The sequence below is a fragment of the Corvus kubaryi genome, unplaced genomic scaffold, assembly GCF_017639235.1.
Source record: "Corvus kubaryi isolate FWS band 111438036 unplaced genomic scaffold, C.kubaryi_AGA036_p1.0 37398, whole genome shotgun sequence".
Lineage (NCBI taxonomy): Eukaryota > Metazoa > Chordata > Aves > Passeriformes > Corvidae > Corvus > Corvus kubaryi.
The window spans coordinates 56,493,510-56,517,198 of NW_024581137.1; the positions used below are offsets into that span (position 1 = coordinate 56,493,510).

The window sequence follows — 23,689 nt, forward strand, 5'->3', positions numbered from 1 at the left end:
CCCCCCCCCCCCCCCCCCCCCCCCCCCCCCCCCCCCCCCCCCGGGGGGGCTGCATGGGGGTCCCCCCTCCTGCAAGGCGAAAATGGGCTGTGTTTGGTGAAAATGACATTAAAAACTCGCCCCCTCCCCACCTTTGGGGTGCCTTAGGGGGGGATGGGGGTGCAGAAGAGCCGCGCGGAGGGGTCTGACCCCCCCCACCCCTTGGGAGGACCCCAGCCCAGCTCGGGGGTCACTGGGAGGATTTGGGGGGACGCACACACTTTTGGAGCCCCCAGGCCAGAGGATTCGCTGGGGGGGGCGCACGAGATGCCGCTTCCTCGGCCATTCCCATTCCCCGGATGACTCCATCCTTGTGCCAATTCCTGCCCGCCTTCCCCCCCTCTCCATGGCTGGTTCCCGTCGTGGGCCCCCTTTTCCCGGGGGGTCTGGGGCGTCTTGGGCGCTCCCCAACATCCCGGAGGAACGAGGCTGCAGGGAGGGCGCAGCATCCCACCCCTCTCCGGGCCGGGAAAGGGATTTTCCATTCCTGCTCTTAAAAAATAATGATGATAATAATAATAATAACAACACCAGAGATGGGGCTCTCGCCTGCAGCAGTGACCTATTTTATCGGCCGGTGGAGTTTTGGGGGGGCTTAGCTGGAGTTGCAGAGGGCAGGCCTGAGCTGGGAAGATCCACGAGAAATCCCCTGGGATGTGCCGTGACCACGGGATCGCGGCTCCCGGTACCTCGGTGCCTCCCCCATCCCTAAAAGTGCGGGGTTGTGGTTGCCCCAGTGCTGGCTCCGTGCCCGTCCTAACGCCCCGAGAAGCGTCCGAGTGGATTTTTGGGTAGGGGAAGAAAGTCCAGGCTTGGAAAAATAAGGAAACGGTGATGGATGGGATGGTGGGATGGGGCTCGGCACCCCCGACCGCGGTACTGGGGTTAAACTGGTCGGGATTGGGTTTGGGTTCACGCTGGGCAATCACACTCGGCCTGTGAAATTCCTTCTGGCGTGAAATCACTGCTGAAACCGCCCCTGCATCCCTTCCCGGAGGAGATGCTGAGGGACCGGGGGCACACCGGGGTGTTTTGGGGAGCGTTTCACGCCCTGAGGTGGAGATGGAGATACCCAGAGCCCACCCAAGCCAGCAGCCCCACGAGGAAGACGGGGAAAAGTTGGGAATTCGACCTTCCTTCCACACCCTGCCTCGGCAAGAACCAGAGGAAGATTTGCTTTACGAAGCAAAATTCCTCCTTGGAAAGACACTAAGGGATTTATTATTTTTTAATTTTTTTTTTTTTTCCCCTGGATCTGTGGTGAAATCTTGCTGGGTGCAAACGTTCTGGCTCCAACTGCAGAGTTTCCCTGAGGATGCTGGCTGGGCTCGGCACCGCTCCAGGGGCTTTTCCCGGGGTGGCCGCAGGGTCCCCTTTGCCACCTGGGCTTGGAATGACGGCGGAGCTTTGTTCTCCCCGGGAGGAATTAACGGAGCGTTCGGTTATCACCAGGCGAGATAAACGGCCCTGTGTTCCTGTCTCGCGTCTGGAGCAGAGACATTGTCACCCCCTCCACAAAAATAACCCGCTGCCGCCTTTGGAGATGGATCCTTTGGAAAAGGGAGGGAGAAGCGGGAGGTTGGTTGTTGCCTGCTTAATTAAATATTGGTTATTTTTAAGATGCAGATTTTTCTGCTCGAGGAAAAATAAGAGGTGGGGGGGGAACCCTAAACCCTTTGCGGATGAACTGAATGTGTCAAAACATCAGAGGGTCTTTGAAGGTTTTGGGGGAATTGCTGATTTTTCCCGTCCTCCCTCCGTGCTCCAGCTGGAGGAGGAAACCGAGGCTCTCCCACGCTGCTGCATTTAAGCCTTTATAGATGGGGACCTGGTGATGGCCGTGACAAAGTGACTCTCCAGGAGCAGCAAGGGATGAAGTTTTCAATTTGCTGCCACATTTTCCTGGCCCCAAAAATGTGGATATCTATATCCTCCATGTGCTTTTGCATCCTAGATGTCCCCTGACATCCCACGGGTCCCTGTAAAGCCGGAGGAGTGGACGTTGGTGGGGAGGATGAGCTCAGGGCCAGGCCTTGCATCTCCTGCCCCTAATTTTTCCTTATTTCTAAGGGAAATGTGTTGTGTTGTCAGAGTGGTTTGTGCAGGGCAGGGATGGCCCTGTTGGGTTTCCTGCATGGGGACACCTGAGGACTTGTCCCCGTGTCCTTTGGGGCTGCTGTCCCCTCTTGAGCCAACTCGGTCTTCATCCACCTCTCCTGCTGAGGAAAACTGGGATGCCTTTGGATATGGGGAAAGACTGGCCATGGTGGCGCAGATGTGATGGGTAGAGGACTTAATTACAATAAACTGTCATTTTTTATTATTATTTTTATGATTATATCTTTTGCCTGGAGCCAGGGCTGCTGACACCCTGTCTGAGTTAAAGCCCTGCTCCCCAAGTTACTGGGAAAATTGGGATAAAAATAAGGATAAAAATAATGCATGTTCATAAAAATGTTGAAAGTGTTGGGCAGGAGGGATCTGATGCATCCAGATCCTTGATCTGGGCAACTGGATCTAAAGGAAGATGGCCCATGGCAGGGGAGTGGGAACGAGAAAATCTTTATGGTCCCATCCAACACAAACCATTCCATGGCTGGATTAGAGAAGCTTGACTGGTGCTTCCCAAAGAGCCCTGGTCAAGGCTGGGTTTAGGATGGAGCTGGAGATGGAGACCATTCCTGGGGTCAGAGCCAGGGTTTGGAGAGAATGCTCTGGGATGGAAAGTCCTGCCCAGGATGTTGGGACAGGTTCAATCCTGGACATCTCTGGCAAGTTTGTGGTCGGGTTAGGAAATGCTGTGGTTTTAGGGTTTACTGGGAGCTGAGTGTGGGGAAAACCCTGGAGGTGTCACATCCCACCACGCTGTTGATCCACCTGGAAGGCCGTGGGGGCTGCCCCAGGGATGGGCACTGCGGTGCCAGGCAGGGGGATGCTGCCCTCTGATGAAAGGCTCGTTCAGCAGCGCTTGGGAGGAGGCTCCCTCCATCCCTCCATCCCTCCCCCCACTCATCCATTCATCCCTCTATCCCTCCCTCCACCCACCCATCCATCCATCCATCCCCCCTACCTTGCTTCTGGGTATCCCGGCCCCTTCCCAGGCACTGCCTGGCTGCACACAGACGTGCGGCTGCCTTGGGGCTACGATGCCTTCAGGCTCTGCACAAGCAATGTGGTGGCTGCTCCTCTGCACCCATCCCTGCTCCTGCACCCATCCCTGCTCCTGCACTGAATTTGGGGTTCCTGGGGGGATCCTATGAGCTGTGGGGTGGCTCTGAGCACCGCCTGCCCTGCTGCATCCATCCCTTCCCTCAGTGGCACTGGGGACATCCGTAGGGTCTCTGGGGGGTGATGCCTCCTCCCCGGCCTTGCGCGGTGCTCTGGGCTGGGCAGCGGTCTGGAGCTGGCCCCTGGTGCCGCCACTTGGCCGACAGCCCGGCTGGGGAGGTCAGCCTTGGGTTTTGTCCTCGTTTCCTCCCTCAATCTTCCCTCCGCTTGTTTTTCTTGGGCACAGGAGGGAGGGGGACAGTGGCTTTGCGTGTGTGCGTGTCCCCCGTGCTCTTCCACCCTGGCAGTGACTCTGCGGGCGGTCCTGCATCCTGTAGATGGAGGGCAGCATCCCATCCCATGCCATCCCATCCCATGCCATCCCATCCCATGCCATCCCATCCCATGCCATCCCGCTGCCTGCTCCCGTGCCAGCGCGATGGCTCAGGGATATCTCCATCAGCCGGGTGTCACTGGCTGTGCCAGGCACTGGCGGGGCCCCCATGGCCCTTCTGTCCTGTCTGTCCTCAGCATTTGCCAGGGCGATGCCAGCTCTGCTGAAATCCATCAGCATCCCTTCGGGATTTCACCCCAAACCTGGCTTGGTGCAGCTCTGGAATTACCTGCAGAGCTTTTGCACCACGTCTTGGGTCTGGCTGAGCTGCGCCTCTTTCAGCCCTGGCAGAGGGGACAGGGACAGACAGAAGGGTCCATCCAGCCCGGCTGCGATGCCTCTGCTCTCCTGGAGGGATTGGGATTTGTCTTGGGATGAAAATAATGCGGCGTTGCTGAAGCCTCGGTATTTTTGCAGCAGAGGCTGTGCTTGGTGCAGGGGACAGTGCTCGACTTCCCACGGGAAGTGTCGGGATGGACTCCCAGGGCTTGGCACTGCCCTCACTGTCACCCCTGGTGGAACAGAGGGGCAGTGTCCTCGATGCCATCGCGGTGGCGGCATCCCCCAGGAGCAGCATCACCTCATCGGTTTCAGGATGGGGGGTGATGGTGGGGTTGATCTGTTCATCCTTCCTTGGAAGTGTCACTGTGGCTTTGCAGCTCTGTGTGCAAAAGGAAAGGAGAAAAGCACCCAGGTAGGATTTAAATATTTCTAAAAATATGAGATAAATAAAAAAGCACGAAGCCATTAACCCTCTGTGGGCTGTGCTGTTGGGAAGCCAGTGCCTGCTCCCAGTGGATGAAGCCTTGTGTTGCTCATCCCACCTCATCCCGCTGCTCTCCCCACGTTGCTGGCAGCCATGGCGCTGCCAAAAAACCTCCAAATTAATCTTTTTCCCCTTTGCAAAGGTGTGCCCGTGGTTTCAGGGAGACAGGGATGGGGGAAGGAGTTGTCCCTGTTCCCTTGCACTGAGGAGTCCTGGTGGGCCTGGTGCTGCTACCAACTTCCCAGGCTGTTCCTGGGAAAAACATCCTTGAGCCAAAGCCTGTAAATGCTGGATATCATTAATAAAATATTAGGAACAACCAAAAGGCAGGAGAAAAAAAAAAAGCCTGGGAAGCATCTGACTGTCCTCCAGCTGGGTTAATGCTCTTCTTCACCCGGCAGAGGCTGGGAGGTGTTTTTTGGGCTGTCCAACACCCTGGGATGGCACAGGCTCTGGGAGCATCGCTGAGCCCCTTCCCCTCACCTGCTCTTGCTGCACATGGCTCTACTTTGGGCACCCTTAAGCCTTTTAGACAACACGCAGGGAAAAAAAATCACCTCCTCGAGAGGTGTCACCTGCATCCCTAAGGCCTCCGGTCCCCGGCGGGTGCGCGGCACATCCCGGCGGGCAGGATGCCGGCGGTGGGCGCTCGGGGCCGTGCGGGCCGGCGCCTCGCCAGGCGGGGCTGTGGCCGGGCTATTGTTTTCCCTTCCTGCTTGTTTTTCCGGACAACCCTCTCCTAATTAAATAAAAACACCCGTCGGAGGAGCGAGCAGACCCCACCCCCAGCGCGGTCCCGTGCCGAAAGCCCCCACGGGAGAGCTCCCCGGGGAGGGAGGGGACGGCAGAGCGGTGAAGGTAGGCGAGGGGCGGGCGCCTGGGGATGTGGTTTATCCCTCTGCCAGGTTTCCATGCATGGCCGTGCTCCAGAAATGGGTGGGTTGGCAATGGGATGTGCACGGTCCAAGCAGCGCTGCTCGTTCTGGGGCGGCTTCGTCTCGGTGCATCCTGGTTTGGGGAGCTGCGGGAAGACACGAGCGTTACATCATTTTTTAAAAATCCTCTAATGGCCTCAAAACTAGAGAGAAAAGGCTGAAGGTTTCATGCAAGGGCCTGGAAGGTAGAGGGCAAGTTGTAGGAGGCCAAGGATTAAAACCGAAAGCGCCGGTGTTTGGGATTTGTAACGATGTTCCTTTGTGTCATCTGAACTAATCTGTAAAAACGGGGATTTAATAATATTTCTTTCTTTAGCAAAAGTCAAGTTTTGACATTAAATAGTTTCAGCCCAGCTCTTTCACCCTGAACTGCAGCAATGTCCAAACCGGGAAGAGAGCATGGGGCACTTCTTTTTTTTGAGGAGCAAGTGCTGACATTGTATTTAGCTCCTTATTAAAGCACTTTTCTTTAATGCAATTTAATACTGAAGGTCAACTATGAATGCTTGGGTGGTTGGAAATGATACAGAAAAGCAGATTGCTGTTTTTCCTTGTACATCTTGAGGGTGAAAAATTTAAAGAAATACCCAAATTTTGTGCTGAATGGAAAGTGGTTCACAGGCAGCTGGTCTTGTCACCACTTAAATGTGAGTTTTATACCCTAAAACCCCCTGTCCTTGTGCTTATATGGGAAAGAATTGCTCATGGTCCTCTATGCTGCGGTGATGAGGGCGATAGAAATGAATAAATATTTAATTAAATAAATAAGAGGCAGGTGAAGGTCAGAGATGGTCTTCTGGGGGACTGAGGATTTGAGTATTTAAATATATCCAAAGTGGCCCAACCTACTGGTCCTTTGGGGAGATTTAGAGATGCAGGAACGTTTAAGGATCTGGTTCTCCATAGCTGCTAAAAGAAATAGCATTTTATCCTGGTACCTTGATTTAAATCCAGCAGCAAACACCTTTCTGGGCAGGTGATCAGGTGTTGGTGGGGCTGTTTAGGGAAACTGAGGTACACGGTGGGGGGACGTGGGTGGAAACGGAGCTTGGGATCCATCTCCTGTGGTGGGATCTTTGGTGGCTCTGCTGGAGAGAGGCTGCTCCAGCGAGCAGCAGCATCTCCTTCCACCACCATTCCTTACTCATCCTTTCCTTCCATCCCCCGCCATCGGGCCTCATCCAACCCATCCCTCGCCCCGAGCATCCTCCCCATCCTCTGGCCGCCCTCCTGCCCCAGCAGCTGTTTTGGGATGGGACTTGGGCAGCATCACGTGAAAACTCTCTTAAAATAGAGCTGGAGGGCAGCGTCAGGGCGGGGAGGGCTGGCTGGAGGCGCCGCCGGCCCCTCGGGGGAACGAATTCATGGCCACGCTGCTTTCTAATAATTTTTAGGGGTGTTTTTTGGGCTAATGGTGCCAAAAGCTTGCTTAGAGGTTGGCAGTGTGTGGTGGGGGCCCGCAGTTTTAGGGTTCATCCTGGGTTAGTGCATCCGGTGAGCTCCCCAAGTTCGGACAGGGGATGGAGATGGGATGGGTGACCTGCTCCTGGGACTAAACAGAGCCAGAGGAGCAGGGTGGTGATGGTGGAAAAGAGCAAAACTCGTAATTTTTTTTTTTTAATATGTATTTTTAATATAAGTATTTTTTAAATATTAAAAGAGATATGTGTTTCAAATATTTGCGTTTTCCCAGAGGAAGAGCACTGGATTTAACCCTCCCATTAATCCCCATTAGTCAGGCTTCTCCGCTCCAGTGGAGCTGCCGGAGGGGCATTTTGGGGCAAGTTGGGGTCTTTCTCGGCATCTCACCCCGGCAGGCGCCTCTTGTCTCGGCCGGGGCTCTGGCTCCGGGCAAGCTCACGAAAAGCATCTGAGAGCAATAAAGAGCAAAAGCCTCCCGCTGACAAGCCCGGGCTGAAGTCACCGGCGGGACGCGGCCAAGACACGCATTGTCCTCGCCGCTGCTGGGACTGATTAGAGCTGCCTGGCAAGGACCGGCGCTGGGTGAGGGATCAGCCCCTTTTGCCAAAAATCCTCGATCCGGAGGGGGAAAAAAAAGCCGGCTTTTGTTTCTGAGGCTGGGCGATGCCGCCCGACAGACCCATTTCCCCCTATTTTGCACCCATTGCTCCGTGCCAAGCTTGGGGTGTCCTATGTGGGGAAAGAGGTGAGACGGATCCCCGGGGAAAAACCTCAATGTAGGGTTTTTTTCAGGAGAGAACCTGGCAAACAGCTCTGCTGAATTCCTGCTGTCTCTTCAGTTTTTTGATACTTATTATATCGTTATTTATTTTCTACGTGTCTTGGGGGGGGGATGGCTGAACCATCCAAGATCTCATCAAAATGTTCTTGGCAGTGGCGAGGCTCAGAAAATGGGGGGGTGGATGGATGGATGTTCCAGCTGGGATGCAGCATTTTGTAGCAAATACATATATAAAGAATGTTTATGTATTTATATATTTATATATTTTTATGTATCAGTCGTTTAACTATAAATAAGCATGCATGTATAAAATATTGAAAATATTAAATAGATATAAATTATAAAATGTATATAAAAATATGTAAACACCCAACACTTGTCCCACCTCTTTGCCCCACTCCAGGCTGCAGAGCCAAGAATTTGGAGCAGAACTGGTTTTTCCATGTTTTTCCCTGGGTGCCAGCACTTGCTGGGGCTCTCCAGGGCTATCAGAACCATGCAAAGCTGAGATCCCAATTGGTTGGACGGATTGGTTTTGGAGCAGAAATCCAATGAAAATGAAAAATTTGGCAGGGAGGGGGAAGAGGTTTTTTTGCTTGTTGGGAAAACAGAGAAGAAAACACCCTTTTTGATTATTTAAACTTTTTTGTCTGTGTGTACTTTTGCCTTTGGCTCACCAGAAAAAAAAAGAAAGGAAAAGACAAACAGAATGTGTCTTGCTGGAATTTGTGTGTTGATTGAGAGCTGTCATTTGTTCCAGAAAAAATGGGAGCTGAAAAACTCTTTTTGGAGCAGGAGGTGCAGGATAAACCTGGCAGGTTTGAACCCTCCATCTCTGCCCCTCTTCTGCACCATGTCCTTGGTCACATCCTGCAAAGGTCGGGAGAGAGGGTGTTAAGGGGTCCAGATCTGTCTCCATCCATGAACTGGGTGTTCAGCAAGGGAAGCAGAGTGGAAGGTTGTGTCCCACCTTCTTTTAATACAAGGCACTGGATTTAGGGTGTGGGATATGCCTTGGATTTGGGATGTAGCAGTCACACTCATCCTGGGGCTCAGGTAAGACCAGGAGAGGGGATGAACATCAGGGATGGTCTGGACCATGCAAAATATGTGGGAGTTGGATTAAACACCCAGCAAACTCAGCCTGGGGAGGGTTGGCAGTCGCAGCATTTCCCAGCCTGGGGGTGCTGCTCCCTGATTTGAATTTTTCCAGGTAGTGCCTTTCCCCAGGCAATGGAAAATGAGCATTAAGAAGTGCATAAATCATCCCAATGAATCCAGCTGCGAGTGAGCTGCTGTCGTGAGCAAGAGCACGCAGCGTAATTCAGAAATATCAAAGGATATTGGGCTTTGTGTAATTATCTGTGGAAGCAGGGAGCTATAAAATCCTAATTTCCTTTTATTTAGGGGGTTAAATCTCAGTGGGTGCCTAAAATTGGCTTCCTGCTTGGGGCAGATATCCACCTGGATCTCCATCTGTTTCAGGAGGTCAAGCCATCTCCTCTCCTGTATGACATCGCTGAGTGAGTGTGGACACCTGAGCCTGGCTTTAGACCTCCTTGGTGGCCATGGTGTCTTCTACCCACCTTGAAGGGATATCAGTGGGTGCTCGTGTGGCCTTGACCTGCCCTTTTTCTCCTCCCTGGTTGAGTCTCCTGGACTCAAGTTGGTGGTGGAGCTTCTTGGTTGGTGTCTCCAAGCTGGGCCTGATGGTGGAGCTTCTTGGTGTTCTGAAGCTGGGGCTGGTGGTGGAGCATTTTGGTTGGTATCTCCAAACTGGGGCTGGTGATGGAATGTTTTGGTTGGTATCTCCAAACTGGGGCTGGTGGTAGAAATTCATGGTTGGTGTCTCCAAGCTGGGAGTGGTGGTTGAGCTTCTTGGTTAGTATTGCTGACTTATGAGGAGGCATAGACAGGGATGGGTGGCATGGCCAGGAGGATGACTTTGGGGTGGAAAGAGTCCTGAATGATTTTATTTCCTTCCTCCCCACAGCTGATAGTCGAAAAAACGACTGACTACCCTTCAGCTGAGTACTCCCTGGTGGAGGATGTAGCCCTCCACTTCACGTGTTTGATGGACAGACTGAACGAGCAGCGCCTCTTTCAGCCGGACCTGTGCGACGTGGACATCGTGCTGGTGCAGCACAAGAGCATCTTCCCGGCGCACAAGGGGGTCCTGGCAGCCTACAGCCAGTTCTTCCACTCCCTCTTCACCCAGAACAAGCAGCTGCAGCGTGTGGAGCTCTCTCTGGAGGCCCTCACCTCGCAGGGCCTCCAGCAGATCCTCAACTTCATCTACACCTCCAAGCTGCTCGTCAACTCCTGCAATGTGCAGGACGTGCTGAACGCGGCCGCCGTGCTGCAGATGAACAACATCGCGTCCTCCTGCCAGGACCTGCTGGACACCCGCTCGCTCAGCCTGGCCACCGACATGGCCCTGCCTGCCGAGGGCTGTGCCGGACCCCCGCCCTACTACTGCGAGATCAAACAGGAGGTGGATGCCCCTCACCCCAAAATCTATGCCCGGGAGGGCAACGACCCCTTCTCGGTGCGGGTGGAGGATGGGACAGGCAGTGGGACGCTCCCCCCTGGCCCAGCCAAGCAGTACTACAAGGAGGAGAAGGATGGAGGTCCTGCTGTCTGTAAGATGGAGGGTGAGGAGTCTGAGGAGGATCTGGACAGCCAGGGCTCCTACAACCGGGAGCAGATCATTGTGGAGGTGAACCTCAACAACCAGACCCTCAATGTCTCCAAGGGCACAGAGGGGAAGGCGGCCACCAGCGAGGCAGCTGTGATGGGGCGGCCAGACGGGGATGGTCGCGACACGGAGGAGGACGGGGAGGAGGAGAATGAGGAAGGGGAGGAGGAGGAGGAAGAGGAGGAGGATGCTGAGGTGGGGGAGGAGGAGGAGGAGGAGCGCAGCGAGGAGGAAGACCTGGAGGAGACGACGGAAGAAGAGGACGATGACGATGATGATGAAGATGCCTCAGAGATGAAAAGGGAAAAGAGTGGGCAGCCCCGCAGGGGCAGCCGGGCATCCAAAGCCACCAAACCTGCCATGGCAACCAGGTCCCAGGAGATGGCCAAGGTGGAAGAGGAGGAGGAGGAAGAAGAAGAAGGCCAGAGGGGAAGGAAGAGAAAGAAGGAACAGGATGGCTTGGGCCAGAAGGTGAAGCTGGAGGAGAAGCAGCATTATCCTTGCAAGAAGTGTCCCCGGATCTTCAACAACCGCTGGTACCTGGAGAAGCACATGAACGTCACGCACAGCCGGATGCAGATCTGCGACAAGTGCGGGAAGCGCTTCCTGCTGGAGAGTGAGCTCCTGCTGCACCACCAGACCGACTGTGAGAAGAACATCCAGGTAAGCAGGCCCATCCATCCAGGGCGTGGATCCCACTGGGGTGAGCATCCCACCAAGGGGCAAATACCTTACCCTGTGGTGGACCATACCCCAAGGGATGGGCACCCCACCAAGAGGGAAACAGCCCAGCAAGGTGTGGAGCATCCTACAGGAGATGGATGTTCCACCAAGGGGGAAATACCCCACCAAAGTGTGAAGCATCTCACAGGGGATGGATGTCCCATCAAGGTGGGGACATCCCACCAAAGGAGGAGCATCCCACCACGGTGGGACATCCCAGTGAAGGAGTGACATCCCAAACACCATGGAGGTCATCCTACCCAGCTACACCATGGGATGAGCTCATGCTCAGATAATGTTGCAGCTGGCACAGGGCAGTTGGGAGGGAACCTTCCTTCACTCATGACCCATATTCAGGCTCAGGAGGGTCCCACAGTGGCCTGGGATCAGAGGATTTGTCCCAGAGGGACTGTGGCTTCCTCTTGTCTGGCTGGGTGATAACACTGAGTTAATTTTTGAGGGATAATTTTTCTTTTGAATTTATTTAGTTAATCTGGATAAAACACTGTGAGCTCCTGATGGAGACACACTCCAGTGTTCCCACCCAGGCTGAACCCCCTTTAGCTTAATTTGAAGATTTGCTGACAGGAGTTAAAATGGTTTTAATCTGCCTTTTGTGCTTTTTTTTGTGTGTATTAGCAAATTTCTGAGCGCTTTTGACATCCATGCATGGCTCGGGCTTGGTTTGTCCTTCCGCTGTGCTAATGAAATCCTGTGTTGGCAAATTGACTCCGTTAAATCCATGCAGTTTTGGGGGGATAGGGAGGCACCCAATCAGAGCAGCAAATGTATGTTCCTGAAGATCCCTCCAAAATCCCATCTTGTAATTCCTGATGAGCTGTTTTACAGGATGCTGCTGCTAATAATTAAAATATACCAATTTTTGGAGAGCTTCTCCCATCACCCTTTCCACCAGCAACTGGATTTTAAATGATCTCACAGCTCTCCTGGATGAAGGTAACACAACCCAAGTGCTACTGGAGCCCTTCACCGATGGCATCCCAAATGAAACAGGGAATGAGCAGGGAACATGGAGGCAGGAACAGTCTTGGCTCATAGGTGAAGCAGTCACTGATCCTTTGGTGCTTCTTCCAGACAAATTCCCAGCACTGAAGTTGCTTTTTTTGGATGCTTTTTCCCAGAACGGATGAGTGCCATCTCCAGTACCTGTGTGGTGGTCGTTGTTTCAGAGCCTGACATAAAACCTGAGCAGTTAAAAAGGAGTTTCCCCAGAATGTTTCTTCAGCTTCATCTACTTTCCAGGTGGATAACATGGGGCTGTCACCTCATTGTTTCTTTCCCCCCCCCCTCCTTTTTATCCCTTTTCCAGACCATTTTGGAATACGATGAACCACAACTGCCTGTGCAGTGACCTCCTTCTGCGGAAAAAGGGATCAGTGTCTCCCACTTAACTGAACATTTTTAATTTTACAAATAGCCAAATCCACTCCATTTGCTCTGATAATATTTAATAACTATCATCATACCATGGAATTATGTCTGGATGGAAAAGGAATTTTTTTCAGCTCTGTACCTACGACAGGCAGTTTTTATTTCTCGGGTTTTAATCAGATCCATGGAGGGACCATCCATCTTATCCCAGCTAGGTCTCCTGCTTTCTTTCCCTGTTTTGTCCCCAAATTTCATCCATAAAGCTCCAGGTTTTAAGCACCATCCTGCTCCTCGTGTTCATTCCCCACCCCATAATGTGCATCCTATTCCACCACCTGAGAAGTGATTCATCCTTTGCTTTATGGAGTTGTCCTTCAAGCTGGTTTTTTGGCCAGCTTCAGTATGGTTTTCCTTTTAACCTGCAAGAATTTATATCCTCATTTTTTCCCCTCATTTGGGCATTACTTCCACATTTTTGAGTGATGATTTTCAGCAGTAACTGAGGACAGAGAACTCGGCCCTCCGGGGTGTTTGGTCCCAGCCCCGGGGGTTTTCCTACCTCTGCTGCTTTCCCTCTACCTTTCATTTTGAAATTCCCCTTCAGCCTCTTTCATTTTAAGTGGAGAAAATGGATATTGATGTGTCTTTGATATCAGGCTCTAGTCCTGAATTAGCCCTGAAATATCCCTTAAAACAGAGATAAAGCTGTTCTGATCCATAGAAATACATACTTGGGAACAGTGGGACTCGGAGGACTACTCATGTTGACATTCGAGTATGACAAGATGAAGATGATGAGGCTTGGGAATGGCTCTGTGACCCTAATTTTTCCTTTGAGGCACATAAATATAAATATATACAGAAAAATACTGTGACTGCACAGCATAATGGTGTGTTTTCCATGGTATCACAGCAAAATTTGGTTGAAGCCCATCAAGGAGCATCTGTTCCTCTGGGAAGGAGGAGAAGTGGAGGAATCCCTCCCTGGGTTCACGAGTACCACTCAGCCACGTTGTTGCAAGATACCTTCAAGGCATGATTTTCTCAACAAATCTGCAAGGAGAGAAGGGATGGTTTTATCCCTGTTGACCAAGAGGAATGTGAATCATGGAAAGATAAAGGGGAAGGAGTTGACCCTTGGCTTCTGGCAGTGGTTTCCTTTGTGCACATCTCTCTCCTGTGTTTCCCTGAGCACTGATCTGGTCTCACATGCCTCAACCAGGTCTCACACTAAAGCTGGAGCTTTTCCTGGGGACTTCCAGAGGAACATTGAACTTGTTGGAGTTGAAGTGATTCTCCACCATAATTTCTTGGGAAAGACTTTGCATGTCATGTTGTTCTCCTTGAGCTGATGGACAGGTGGTTTGGGTCCATTTTGGTCAATTTGGATATAATGGAATCACAGATCTGTTTGGAAAACCAATTTAGTGGTGAAGTACCCATAATATCTGCTGAAGACTGGAGCTGTGCCGCTGCCCTGGTTTGGGATTCTCCTTCTTTTTATATTTTTTGCAACTTTCCAGTGCACAGAGGGTTGGGATTATTTTATGTAACATCTTCATTTAGGAATAAAATTCCCAGTTGGGAATAGAGCCTTGGTGCATGAGCTGTTGCTTATGCAACACCTGATACAGCCATTGATGGAGATGCCACATCCTCCCCTGGAAGGTCATTATCCCTTGCTCATCCCATGGATAGATATCTGAAGTTTGGAGGTTTTGAAGTGGCAAGATCTGTATCAGACTTGCTGGTTGTTATGATTTTTGGTATCAGCTGTAGCTTTCACAGTGATGTTCCCTTTCCATGGATGAAGCTGCTTCCCCTGCTTCCCTGACCATCTCCTGTTTCCTTGCAGTGCGTGACGTGCGGGAAGGGGTTCAAGAAGCTCTGGTCTCTCCATGAGCACAATAAGATTGTCCATGGCTATGCAGAGAAGAAGTTCTCCTGCGAGATCTGTGAGAAGAAGTTCTACACCATGGCCCACGTGCGCAAACACATGGTTGGTGAGTGTGGGAGGAACCAGTGGCACGGGGAGATCCTGTTGGGGGTGTTGATCCATCAATTCGGCAATGAAAAGTGTTTTCTGTTGCTGTCATGTTGGGTGTTCAGGGCTGGGCTTACTCTTGGGTGAGCTTTCTCACATCACCATCTTGAAATTTGGCCTGATATTCAATGCTGAACCAATGTCTGCTCAGTGCTGGGTTTGGACGTGGTGCTGGGGAATCCCATTTATTTTATTGTTCAGAAGTGGTCAAAGGAAGGTTTGAAGTGTAACCAGTGTAAAAGACGACCAGACCACACCAATGCTGGGCTTTGAAAAGCAAGCTGTACATGGCAACAGTGGTCAGGTCCTGGGCCTTGGAGCCACCAAAGAGACCCGAAAGAATGGGGATTTGGCAGGGAAGTGCTTGAAATGTTGCTGCCATATATCTTCCAGAGATGCTTTGGGTTTGCTGGGGTTGGGCACTGGCATTGGGAGCCACAGCTGGGGTGTGGGGAGATGGATGGTGGAGGGGTGTGGAGGGCTCCTGACCCTGCCCCTGTCCCCACCAGCACACACCAAGGACATGCCCTTCACCTGTGAGACCTGTGGGAAGTCCTTCAAGCGCAGCATGTCCCTCAAGGTCCACTCGCTCCAGCACTCCGGGGAAAAGCCTTTCAAATGCGAGGTAAGGTCCTGGCTATTGCCCCACCCCTCAAACAAGGGCAAAACCACTGATCTGGGGAAAGATTTTCCACTTCTTGGGGCTTCCACCTTGCTTTGTGCCAGTGCAGCTGTAGGGATGATCCCACGCTTTTCCAAACTTTGCATCCCCTCCTGGCTTCAAGGTCCCACCAACTTAATGATGAAACTTGTCCAATGCCAGGATCTGTTCCCCAGTGCCTGGACTTTGCATCCCACCCTAAGCCCATCTAGCCTGCAAACCTGGCTGGGTAGGTCCCAAAAATCCATTTTTAGGGGTTTTTTTTGGGGAAAAAAAGGATTTCTTTGCTGCTGATGATTGAGGGGAATGTGGGGATATTTTGGGTGCTCATCAACAACTCATTGCCCCTGCAGAACTGCAATGAGCGCTTCCAGTACAAGTACCAGCTGCGCTCCCACATGAGCATCCACATCGGCCACAAGCAGTTCATGTGCCAGTGGTGTGGCAAGGACTTCAACATGAAGCAGTACTTTGATGAGCACATGAAGACGCACACGGGTGAGTCCCCCCTTGCCTGGGCCCAAATCCCCTCAGTCAGACTCTCCCATGGAAAGAGCATTGGGATGGGGGTAACATCTTTGAGTGGGTGGAAGGATGGGGTTTTGGGGGACGTTGGTAAGGCCCCAATCAACTCGCTTGATGAGACTTTTGAAAGGGCTTACAATGGTTCACGATCTCTGAGTTGGACACATGGAAGAAATACCAACAGGATATTCTAAAGAGGTCAAAACAACAAAAGGTTTGCTGGCAAACTTTAGAAAAATCAGAGAACTTTGGCAAAAGGCTTAGTAGAGCATTCAAGCAACATCAAACACTTCTCACAGCATTTAACTTGGCCCATTCAACTTAGCAAACTTTAAGCCCATTTGATGTTAAGTTGCCTAAAATATTCCAAGGAGAGGGAATTGGAAGGAGAAGAAAGAGAAAGAGAGAAAGACAGAAAAGATATAGAAAAGCACACATATAACTACCAACTCCTGGGTTCCAAAAACTTCCAAAACAAAAGTAGGGTATAGATGAGCATGATGGCCTGGTGTTTGGCCTTAAATACCTCTTGTTCCTCAAGGGCCCTTCTCCCAGGTGGGACTTCTGGTCATTTGCTCACTCATGAGGTGGATTAGGGGAGAGTGGAGCACCACCTTCAGTGTGCCACGATTGGCAGACCCTGCCAGGCTGGGATACAGGCTCTGGGGTTGGGGTGTGTGGGGCCATCCACTGCCTCATCAGGACGAGCCCCAACCTGCCCTTCCCCCACACACATATACCCCAAAATGCCTCAAAATATCAAATCTTTCCAGTCTCTGACACCCAGCCTAACCAGCAGCTTCTCATCCCTCTCCTCGCATCCTCAGGTGAGAAGCCCTACATCTGTGAGATCTGTGGGAAGAGCTTCACTAGCCGCCCCAACATGAAGCGGCACCGCCGGACCCACACCGGGGAGAAGCCGTACCCCTGCGACGTCTGCGGCCAGCGCTTCCGCTTCTCCAACATGCTCAAAGCCCACAAGGAGAAATGTTTCCGCGTCAGCAACCCCTTGGCTTCGGACACGGCCGTCCCCCAACCCGCCACCAGCCCGGCTCCGCTGCCCCCCGGCCCCGGCGTCTCCCCCCTGCCCCTGCCGCTGCTCCATCCTCTTCCACAGACCCTCCCTCCTCCTCCTCACCTACCACCACCCCCTCCCCTTTTTCCTGCGGGGAGGATAAATTCAAACAACAATTAGGTGTCCCCCACCCCGGCCACACGCCTGCACGGACTGCTCTGCCCTTCGGGAATGCCTTTCCCCCGGGGAGCCAAGGCTTTGCTTGCTCTCTACCCCCCTTCCTCCTCGTTTTGGGGTTGTTTTGGGTTTTTATTCCTTTTTCTCACCCATCATTCTCTGCAGAGAGGGGGAGCGGGAGGAAGTCCCCCCAAGGAGCGTGGGTGTTGGGGGGAAACCGCCATCCGTCCATAAGGGTGTAGGTAAAAGGCGTCACTGTCCATTTCATCTTCCCACACGCCGGCTTCATCTTCCTGCTGGGATGCTGGTGGGGCTGGGAGGAGCAGGATATCTGGGCTTGAGCTTGCTGGCCAGTGCATCTATACTTCTAAGCCGAATTCTAGTTAGTGGTGCTTGAATCCCTGTACTGTAAAGCTGGTCTTTCAAGTCAGGCTCTTCACCCACGGGGTTGAGAGGTGGGCACCACAGAAGAGCCCACCACTGCCAGCCCCAGTGGCCCGTGGTGAGCGAGCAGATGTCCCCATTGGAAAGCCATTAGCACGCTCTCGTTAGCAGCCCTCAACACGTCTTCCTTCCCTGCAACAGGTTTTCCTCCTCCACAGGCAAAAGCACAAACACCCACCTTGCATCTTGGGGCATCTGCAGCCCACTGTTGGTTCAGTTTCGGGGGTGCCCTAAGGGAACTGGGTTCTGGTGTGCCCTTTCTGCTAATCCCAGCAGGAGCTGGGCTCCTGGGGATGCTCTGGAGTCAGGGAGCTGTTCCTGGGAGAGATCAGCTAGCTTTGGGACTGGCAGGAGGGTAGCCTGGGACAGAGCAGCAGGACGCTTCTGTTTCTCGGCAGAATCGGCCCAGAATAGTGCCTTAACAATCCGAATAAACCCCTGAGTGACGAGTGAGCTCCAGGTCGGTCCTATTGCAAGGTTCAGAGCTAAAGTTAGACCGTGTTCAGCCTGGGGATGGTGATGTCCCAATCTCTGGTTTGTTGCCTGCGTTGCTCTCCCAAGCTTCACCTCTCATTGTGGTGCTGGCATCTGTTGCCCTGTCCTGGTTTTGGGGGGACCAGAGTGGACCAGTGAGGGCTGTGCTTGTTTTGGTGATGCCCTGTGGTATTGCTTAGTGCTTGTTGAAGATGTTGAAGTCGAGCTGGTCTTTGGTTTCACTTACAAGTAATATGGCTGGCTTCATGCTGAGGAGGAGGCGGAGAAAAGGAAGGCTTTGCTGTCACCTTTTTGTTGGGCACTGAGGTCCCAGCAGGGTCTCTCGCTGCTGTGCTCTGTCCCAGGGTGTCATGCACTGGACTGACTGTGGTTGTATGTGGTCCCTGCCTGGGGTAATGTCCCCTTTGGAGTCAGAGAGCACCCAGCATGGGCAGAGAAGGGCTGGCAAGAGGTGGGGGGCTGTTGCAGCTGATGCCGTGCTCCTAAAGCCAATGTTGAGGTCACCTACGGACATGGGTTAGGTCATGGAGGAGGTGGTGAACAGCACTGTTGGTAGGCAAGAAGGAAAGAGGTCGCTGAGTGGGCTGCAGGAGCCCTTCCTCATATGCAGCTTGTGCTGGGTGACAACAGAGTGCTGGGGACAGGGAGCCAGGTCTGACTCTGCGAAAAGTCTTGGTGTTTCATCTCCTGGACCAAATCAGCAAAGCACTTGGGCAGCATTGGGGCTGTCGCTGCAGAGATGGGAGGATTCAGCCACATGCTCAGGGGCTTTGCTGACTGGGGACATGCAGGAGCCTGACAGGGACAGGACAGGGCAGCATCTGCTGTTCTCCTGAGTGCTCTTTGAGTGACTGGTGCCACCTCCTGCTGAGTGGTGCCCCCCATGCCTGGCATCTTGGGAAAGATGACTGATGTTAACATTTTGGAGCAACAAATTCCTTTTCATCTTTGTGTTGTCTGGGATCCTGTGGATCCCAAGCGCCTCTCCCAGTACCAGTGAGCTCACCCCCAACTCCACCTGCTCTGAGCAAAATGAGGTTGCTATGGTGGAGCTGCCCTCACCATATTGACCTTCTCAGGTGGGTTCCAAAGGCTTCTCTGCTATCCCCCTCCACAACCCTGGGGCTCATTGGGATGGTGCAAAACCTTCTCAAACACACACCCATGAGGGATGACGGCTCTTGGGGCCATTGTCTGTCTGAAGGGACCATGACCCATACTGGAAGATGATTGCTTTACAGAAGCATTCAGTGATACCCGTGGAGGTGTTGGAGTGGTCCATGCTGTCTCCTCCTCTGCTGCCTTCCAGATCCCATTCCCTTGGGCTTCCTTGTGCTTCTTTCCCCTCATGTTCAGCCTTGAGACAGGATGGGAGCGCTGTGCCCTGAGGAGGGCTCACCTTGCTTTTATGGTCTTCTGTGATGGAGCCCATCAGCTGACAGACTTCCCCCCATGTAAACACCCATGCCAACGTGCTCCCTTGTCCCATTCACCTGGAGGTGGCTTTCCCTGTTCCTGCCCCGGTTCATCCTCCCCCAGTGAGGACCTGCCCCCTCGGATATCTCTGTGAGATGAGAGCACTTCCTTGAGGCTGGAAGCCCAGTGGAAAGCCCAGTGACTGGTCCCAGCTGCGTCCAATCCCCTTCAAGAGCCTGCTCGTAGAGCCACTTGGAGATGTCGAGATGTGACCATGCACACAGCACTTTGGAGAACCAGATCCCTGCTGCTCCCTCCCCTCTCCAAGGCCTGCGTAGCTCCCAGGAGTCCTACAAGGCCTCCAAGCCCTTTTGTCTACACCCAGACTCAGTCCCAGTGTGTCTCCATGTCTGGTTTTCTTTCGCGTGCTAAGAGCTCAGACGAGCCGCTCCTGAGGTGTCTCGTCCATCCCGGATCCGTCCCAGCTGGCCCTGTTGCACCCCTTGGGGTTAGACAGGGCAGGAGGCAGGAGAGTTGGGTCCGTTTTGTTTTCAAGCTTTTTGTTTTATTTTAAATTTTTTAAAATTCTTTCTTTTTTAACTCTTGCACCTTAATCTCTCACGTCCCTTCTTTGACAGACCGCGAGGGTGGAGAGGGGCTTGATTTCCATTACGCAGTTCCTGAATACGCCGCAACGCAACATTCAGCTGACAGCTCTTCCCACACACCTAAACCCCAGACCTGTCTGGGTTGGAATTTTTCTTCTCCCCACTCCACCCTTCATTTGAACTTTGGGGAGGGAGGGAATCATGTGGGGAGGGTCATTTTTGGTTTATATATCCCAGGAGCCTGGTAGCACAGACCAGTTCGCCTCACGTATCCATGGGGCACAGCTGGCCCTTCGGACCACAGCCATAACCCCGGCGTGGTGGGAAGGTGGATGGATGGATGGATGGATGGACGGGTGGGAATGGCTGTGACAGTGCAATAGAGACGAGCATCCGCTGCTAGACAACTCCTCTGAGGTGACTCTTGGTTTGCCCGAAGTCAAGAGGGAAGGACAGATGGACAGACGCCCTTTGTTCACACGGACGTCAAGAGCTTCCCCACACGCAGCCCTGCCTAGAGACACGGAACCACGATGGGAATTGGGTTGAACTCAAAAAGGAAGAAAATAATAATTAAAAAAAAAAAAAGAGAAAAAAAATAGGAATAAGAACAACCTCTGTAGCATGGAACTTGAAGGAAATGAATGAAACCCCAAGCACTTGCCTCAAAACTAGTTTCTCATGCCTGGTGTTTGGCTCTGTATTATTTTATGGCATTCAGTATTGGTTGCCCAAACATGCCAAGTTAAGAGTGTATTGGTGGCTCTACAAGTGTGAACAAACTAAACGAAGCACTTTATTCTGTATAGATTAAGGGAAGGCGGGGAGGGGAGGGGAAGCTTGGATGCTTTTCGGAAGCGTCTTAAGTAATGTTCTAGGAAATGTATTATTATTATTATTATTATTATTATTACTTTTTTTTTTATGACCATGTGTAATCAATATATGTTTATCTTTAACTCCAAGTACAGCAGTTACTCTCTTTGGGATGGTGTGAGGAGGGGGAGGCTGAGATGGTTGGATTAGTCCATCCCCGTGGGACCAACTGAGGCAAGTCATTGTCTACCGCAGGAACGGGCGAGTCTTGCTTCGTCGACGGTCCCGTTGGCTAGTGTCCCGGAGGTCCCAAGAGGTTCATCAAAGCCACCTCCCAGGGCACAACTCCCAGTCAGACATCCCCATCCCAAGCCATCCTCTGCCTGGGGGTGCTGGGGCTGCTCTCTGGGCTGCCCACAAGCATGACAAGTCACGGTAGGGAGGCTGGTTTGGGTTGTCCCTCGAGGCCAGGTCCTTGGCCATGCTTTGAAACCTGCTTTTGGCCTCTCACCAAGGCACGTTGGGGCTCACTGAGCTCTGAAATTGGTGAGAGGTCAGAACTGGGCCTTTCCACTGCGTTCTCCCAGTCTGTAAGTGTTATGACTGTTACCAAAGAGGTTGCAAGTGGAAGGACTGGATCAATAAACAATTTGTCTTTTATAAAAGAAAACCTAAAGCTCCACCACTTTCTTTGTTACCTTAATTTCGCTTTATCTTTTTCTTCTCCCCCTTTTTTTTCTTTTCTTTTAAAGGATGTTTTTTCAGGAAACAGTGTGAGCAGTCAGAGACGGGGAGGATGAGCTTCCTATGGAATGTTGACTGCTGCCACTGCTTCGCATGTATAGGCTCCGTGCTGGGTTTGGTGGGAGGTGTGTGTGTATGTGTGAGACAACTTGACTGTTGTGGGGCCAACAGAAAAAGAGCTTTTCAGGGAAGGGTGATGAGTGGATAAAAGAAGGGATTCAGTGCTTACAGCCCTGGGGTAAGGACTGAGCTCCTGGTCCTACTGGCTCCATCAGGTTTGTGTGAACTCTGAGTAGGGTCTCTCTGATCTCCTCTGTTGGCAGTGGAGAAACCAAGGAGCACACACAAAAGCACCCAGTGCCTTGATTAGTTTAAAATGGAGCAGGGGGAACCTCACCAACAATATCAGCATGGATATTGGGAAGATAATAAAAGAAGAGATAGTTTTCCCTCAGCCTTGGATGTAGTCTTTGCCACTGCCATTATCTGTAGGGGGACCTGAGCCACCAGAGCTTTTGCATCTGAGCCAGAAAAACACCAGGCAGCAGTGAGGAGTGATGCCTCTCAGCATTCCTGGTGGCAGTTCTTATCTGTGACAGCCTTTGGACTGACACAGCTTCTTGGAGAGGTGGAAGAGCATCCTCAGGCCAGACTTTCACTAGGTGATGTCCAACTTTGCTGCCGTCCTCAGACCAACATGCTGAGATATGGTTCTTGTTGTTCAAGCAATGGGATATTTCAAGTTCTTCTGAGTCTTTTTATACAACAGCTTTTTTTCCTTTTATGGTTTCCTGCCCTGTGCCAGTGGTGGCATCTCCACAGCTTTATAATGGACGTGAACCACATGGGAGCACCAAACTCCAGTTTATTTGAGACTTCTGGAGCCTGTATCAGGGGCCACATCACAACAACTCATGGAAGGTCAGCAACATTCTCCTGCTGGCTTCAAAAAGTCCAAAATTTCTCCAGGAGAGCCAAGAAATGTGGCAGGAAGTGAATGGGGATTAACCCTCTCTTAGGGTCGTCAACAACTTTCCAGTCTGCATTCAGCAAGAGGAGCTGAAGCAAAGGTCACGGAATCACAGAATCGTTAAGGCTGGAAAATACCTCTGAGATCGTTGAGTCAACCTTTGACCAATCACCACCTTGTCAACCAGACCAGAGCACTGAGTGCAACTCCCACTCATTCCTTGAACACTTCCAGGGATAGTGGTGGTGGAGGCAGGAGGTGGGATCCTGACACTGCAATAAATGACTTTTAAAAATAGTAATTCTATGCAGGGATTATTTTTTTAAAATTTTCTTAATTTTTCTTTTTTTCTTTTCTGCCAGAAGCTATTTGGAAGATTCATCTTTAATTAGCTTGGGAATTGTCTACATGAATTTCTGCAGAGCTGGGCAGAAGGTGTTTATTTCTTTTCAGCGCATTTTTCACACATTTGATTGTTTCAAAGATTTTTATTCTTTTTTTTTTTCAAGCTACTTTGTGACAGCCAGTCACCTTGGATTTCTTTTCTGAAAATATTTCATTACTGTTCTGATGTGATTGTCCTCTAAGGAGTTTATCCTGTAACTTTTTAAATCCTTCAAATGAAACCAGGACTGGTTCTTTTACTCGCCCTGAATTCTTTTTTCCTTCCAAACGTGTTTTAGATCCTCCACAACTGCATTTTGATCTAGATGAATCAGTCAGGTATGATTTATGATACCAGAATTTTCATACCACTGTGAGGCAATTATTTTGCAATGTTTGCATTTGTTCTTCCTAAAAATTATCATTGATTATCACCCCTGTTAGTGGTACTATGACATCATAGAATCAGAGAATTGTTAACGTTGGAAAAGACCTTTAATCTCAACAAGTCCAACCACCAACCCAGTACCAGCACCGTGTTCACCACTAAACCATGTCCCTAAGTGCCACATCCACATGTTTTTTGAACACTTCCAGTGATGGTGACTCCATCCCTGGAACTCCACTGCCTCTTCCAGTGCTTTACAACCCTTTCTGTGAAAGAATGCATCTTAATATCCAATCTAAACCTCCCCTGGCACAACTTGAGGCTGTTTCCTCTCGTCCTGTCACTGTAGGCATCCAGCTTTCTTCTAGTCCTGGGTAAACTCTTAGTTGTGGTATCCATGGGGAAGAGCTGTAAGGATATGAATCCTAAAATGTCAGCACTCAAATGGGAGAAAAACAGAATAAATGCTGAGGCTCTCCATGGGGCTGTTTTGCTCTGTGTGTCCATCATAACTTGTGCTTGGTCCTTGTCTTTGGTTGCTGTGAAGGATCAGTTTCAGCTCTATAAACGTGCAAACACAGGGGA

The 23,689-nt window shown here is 51.5% G+C and overlaps 1 protein-coding gene across 1 annotated transcript in view; it reads left to right on the top strand.

Moving 5' to 3' along the window:
• ZBTB47 (zinc finger and BTB domain containing 47) overlaps positions 1–21,288 on the top strand; it is a 21,736-nt gene extending 448 nt beyond the window's left edge. The window contains exons 2-6 of the mRNA XM_042044008.1: positions 9,598–10,965; positions 14,273–14,420; positions 14,971–15,086; positions 15,476–15,620; positions 16,475–21,288. Of these exons, the coding sequence (XP_041899942.1) occupies positions 9,598–10,965; positions 14,273–14,420; positions 14,971–15,086; positions 15,476–15,620; positions 16,475–16,842 (2,145 nt within the window). The 3' untranslated portion in view covers positions 16,843–21,288. The remainder of the gene's footprint in view (positions 1–9,597; positions 10,966–14,272; positions 14,421–14,970; positions 15,087–15,475; positions 15,621–16,474) is intronic.
• The last annotated feature ends 2,401 nt before the right edge of the window (positions 21,289–23,689 follow it).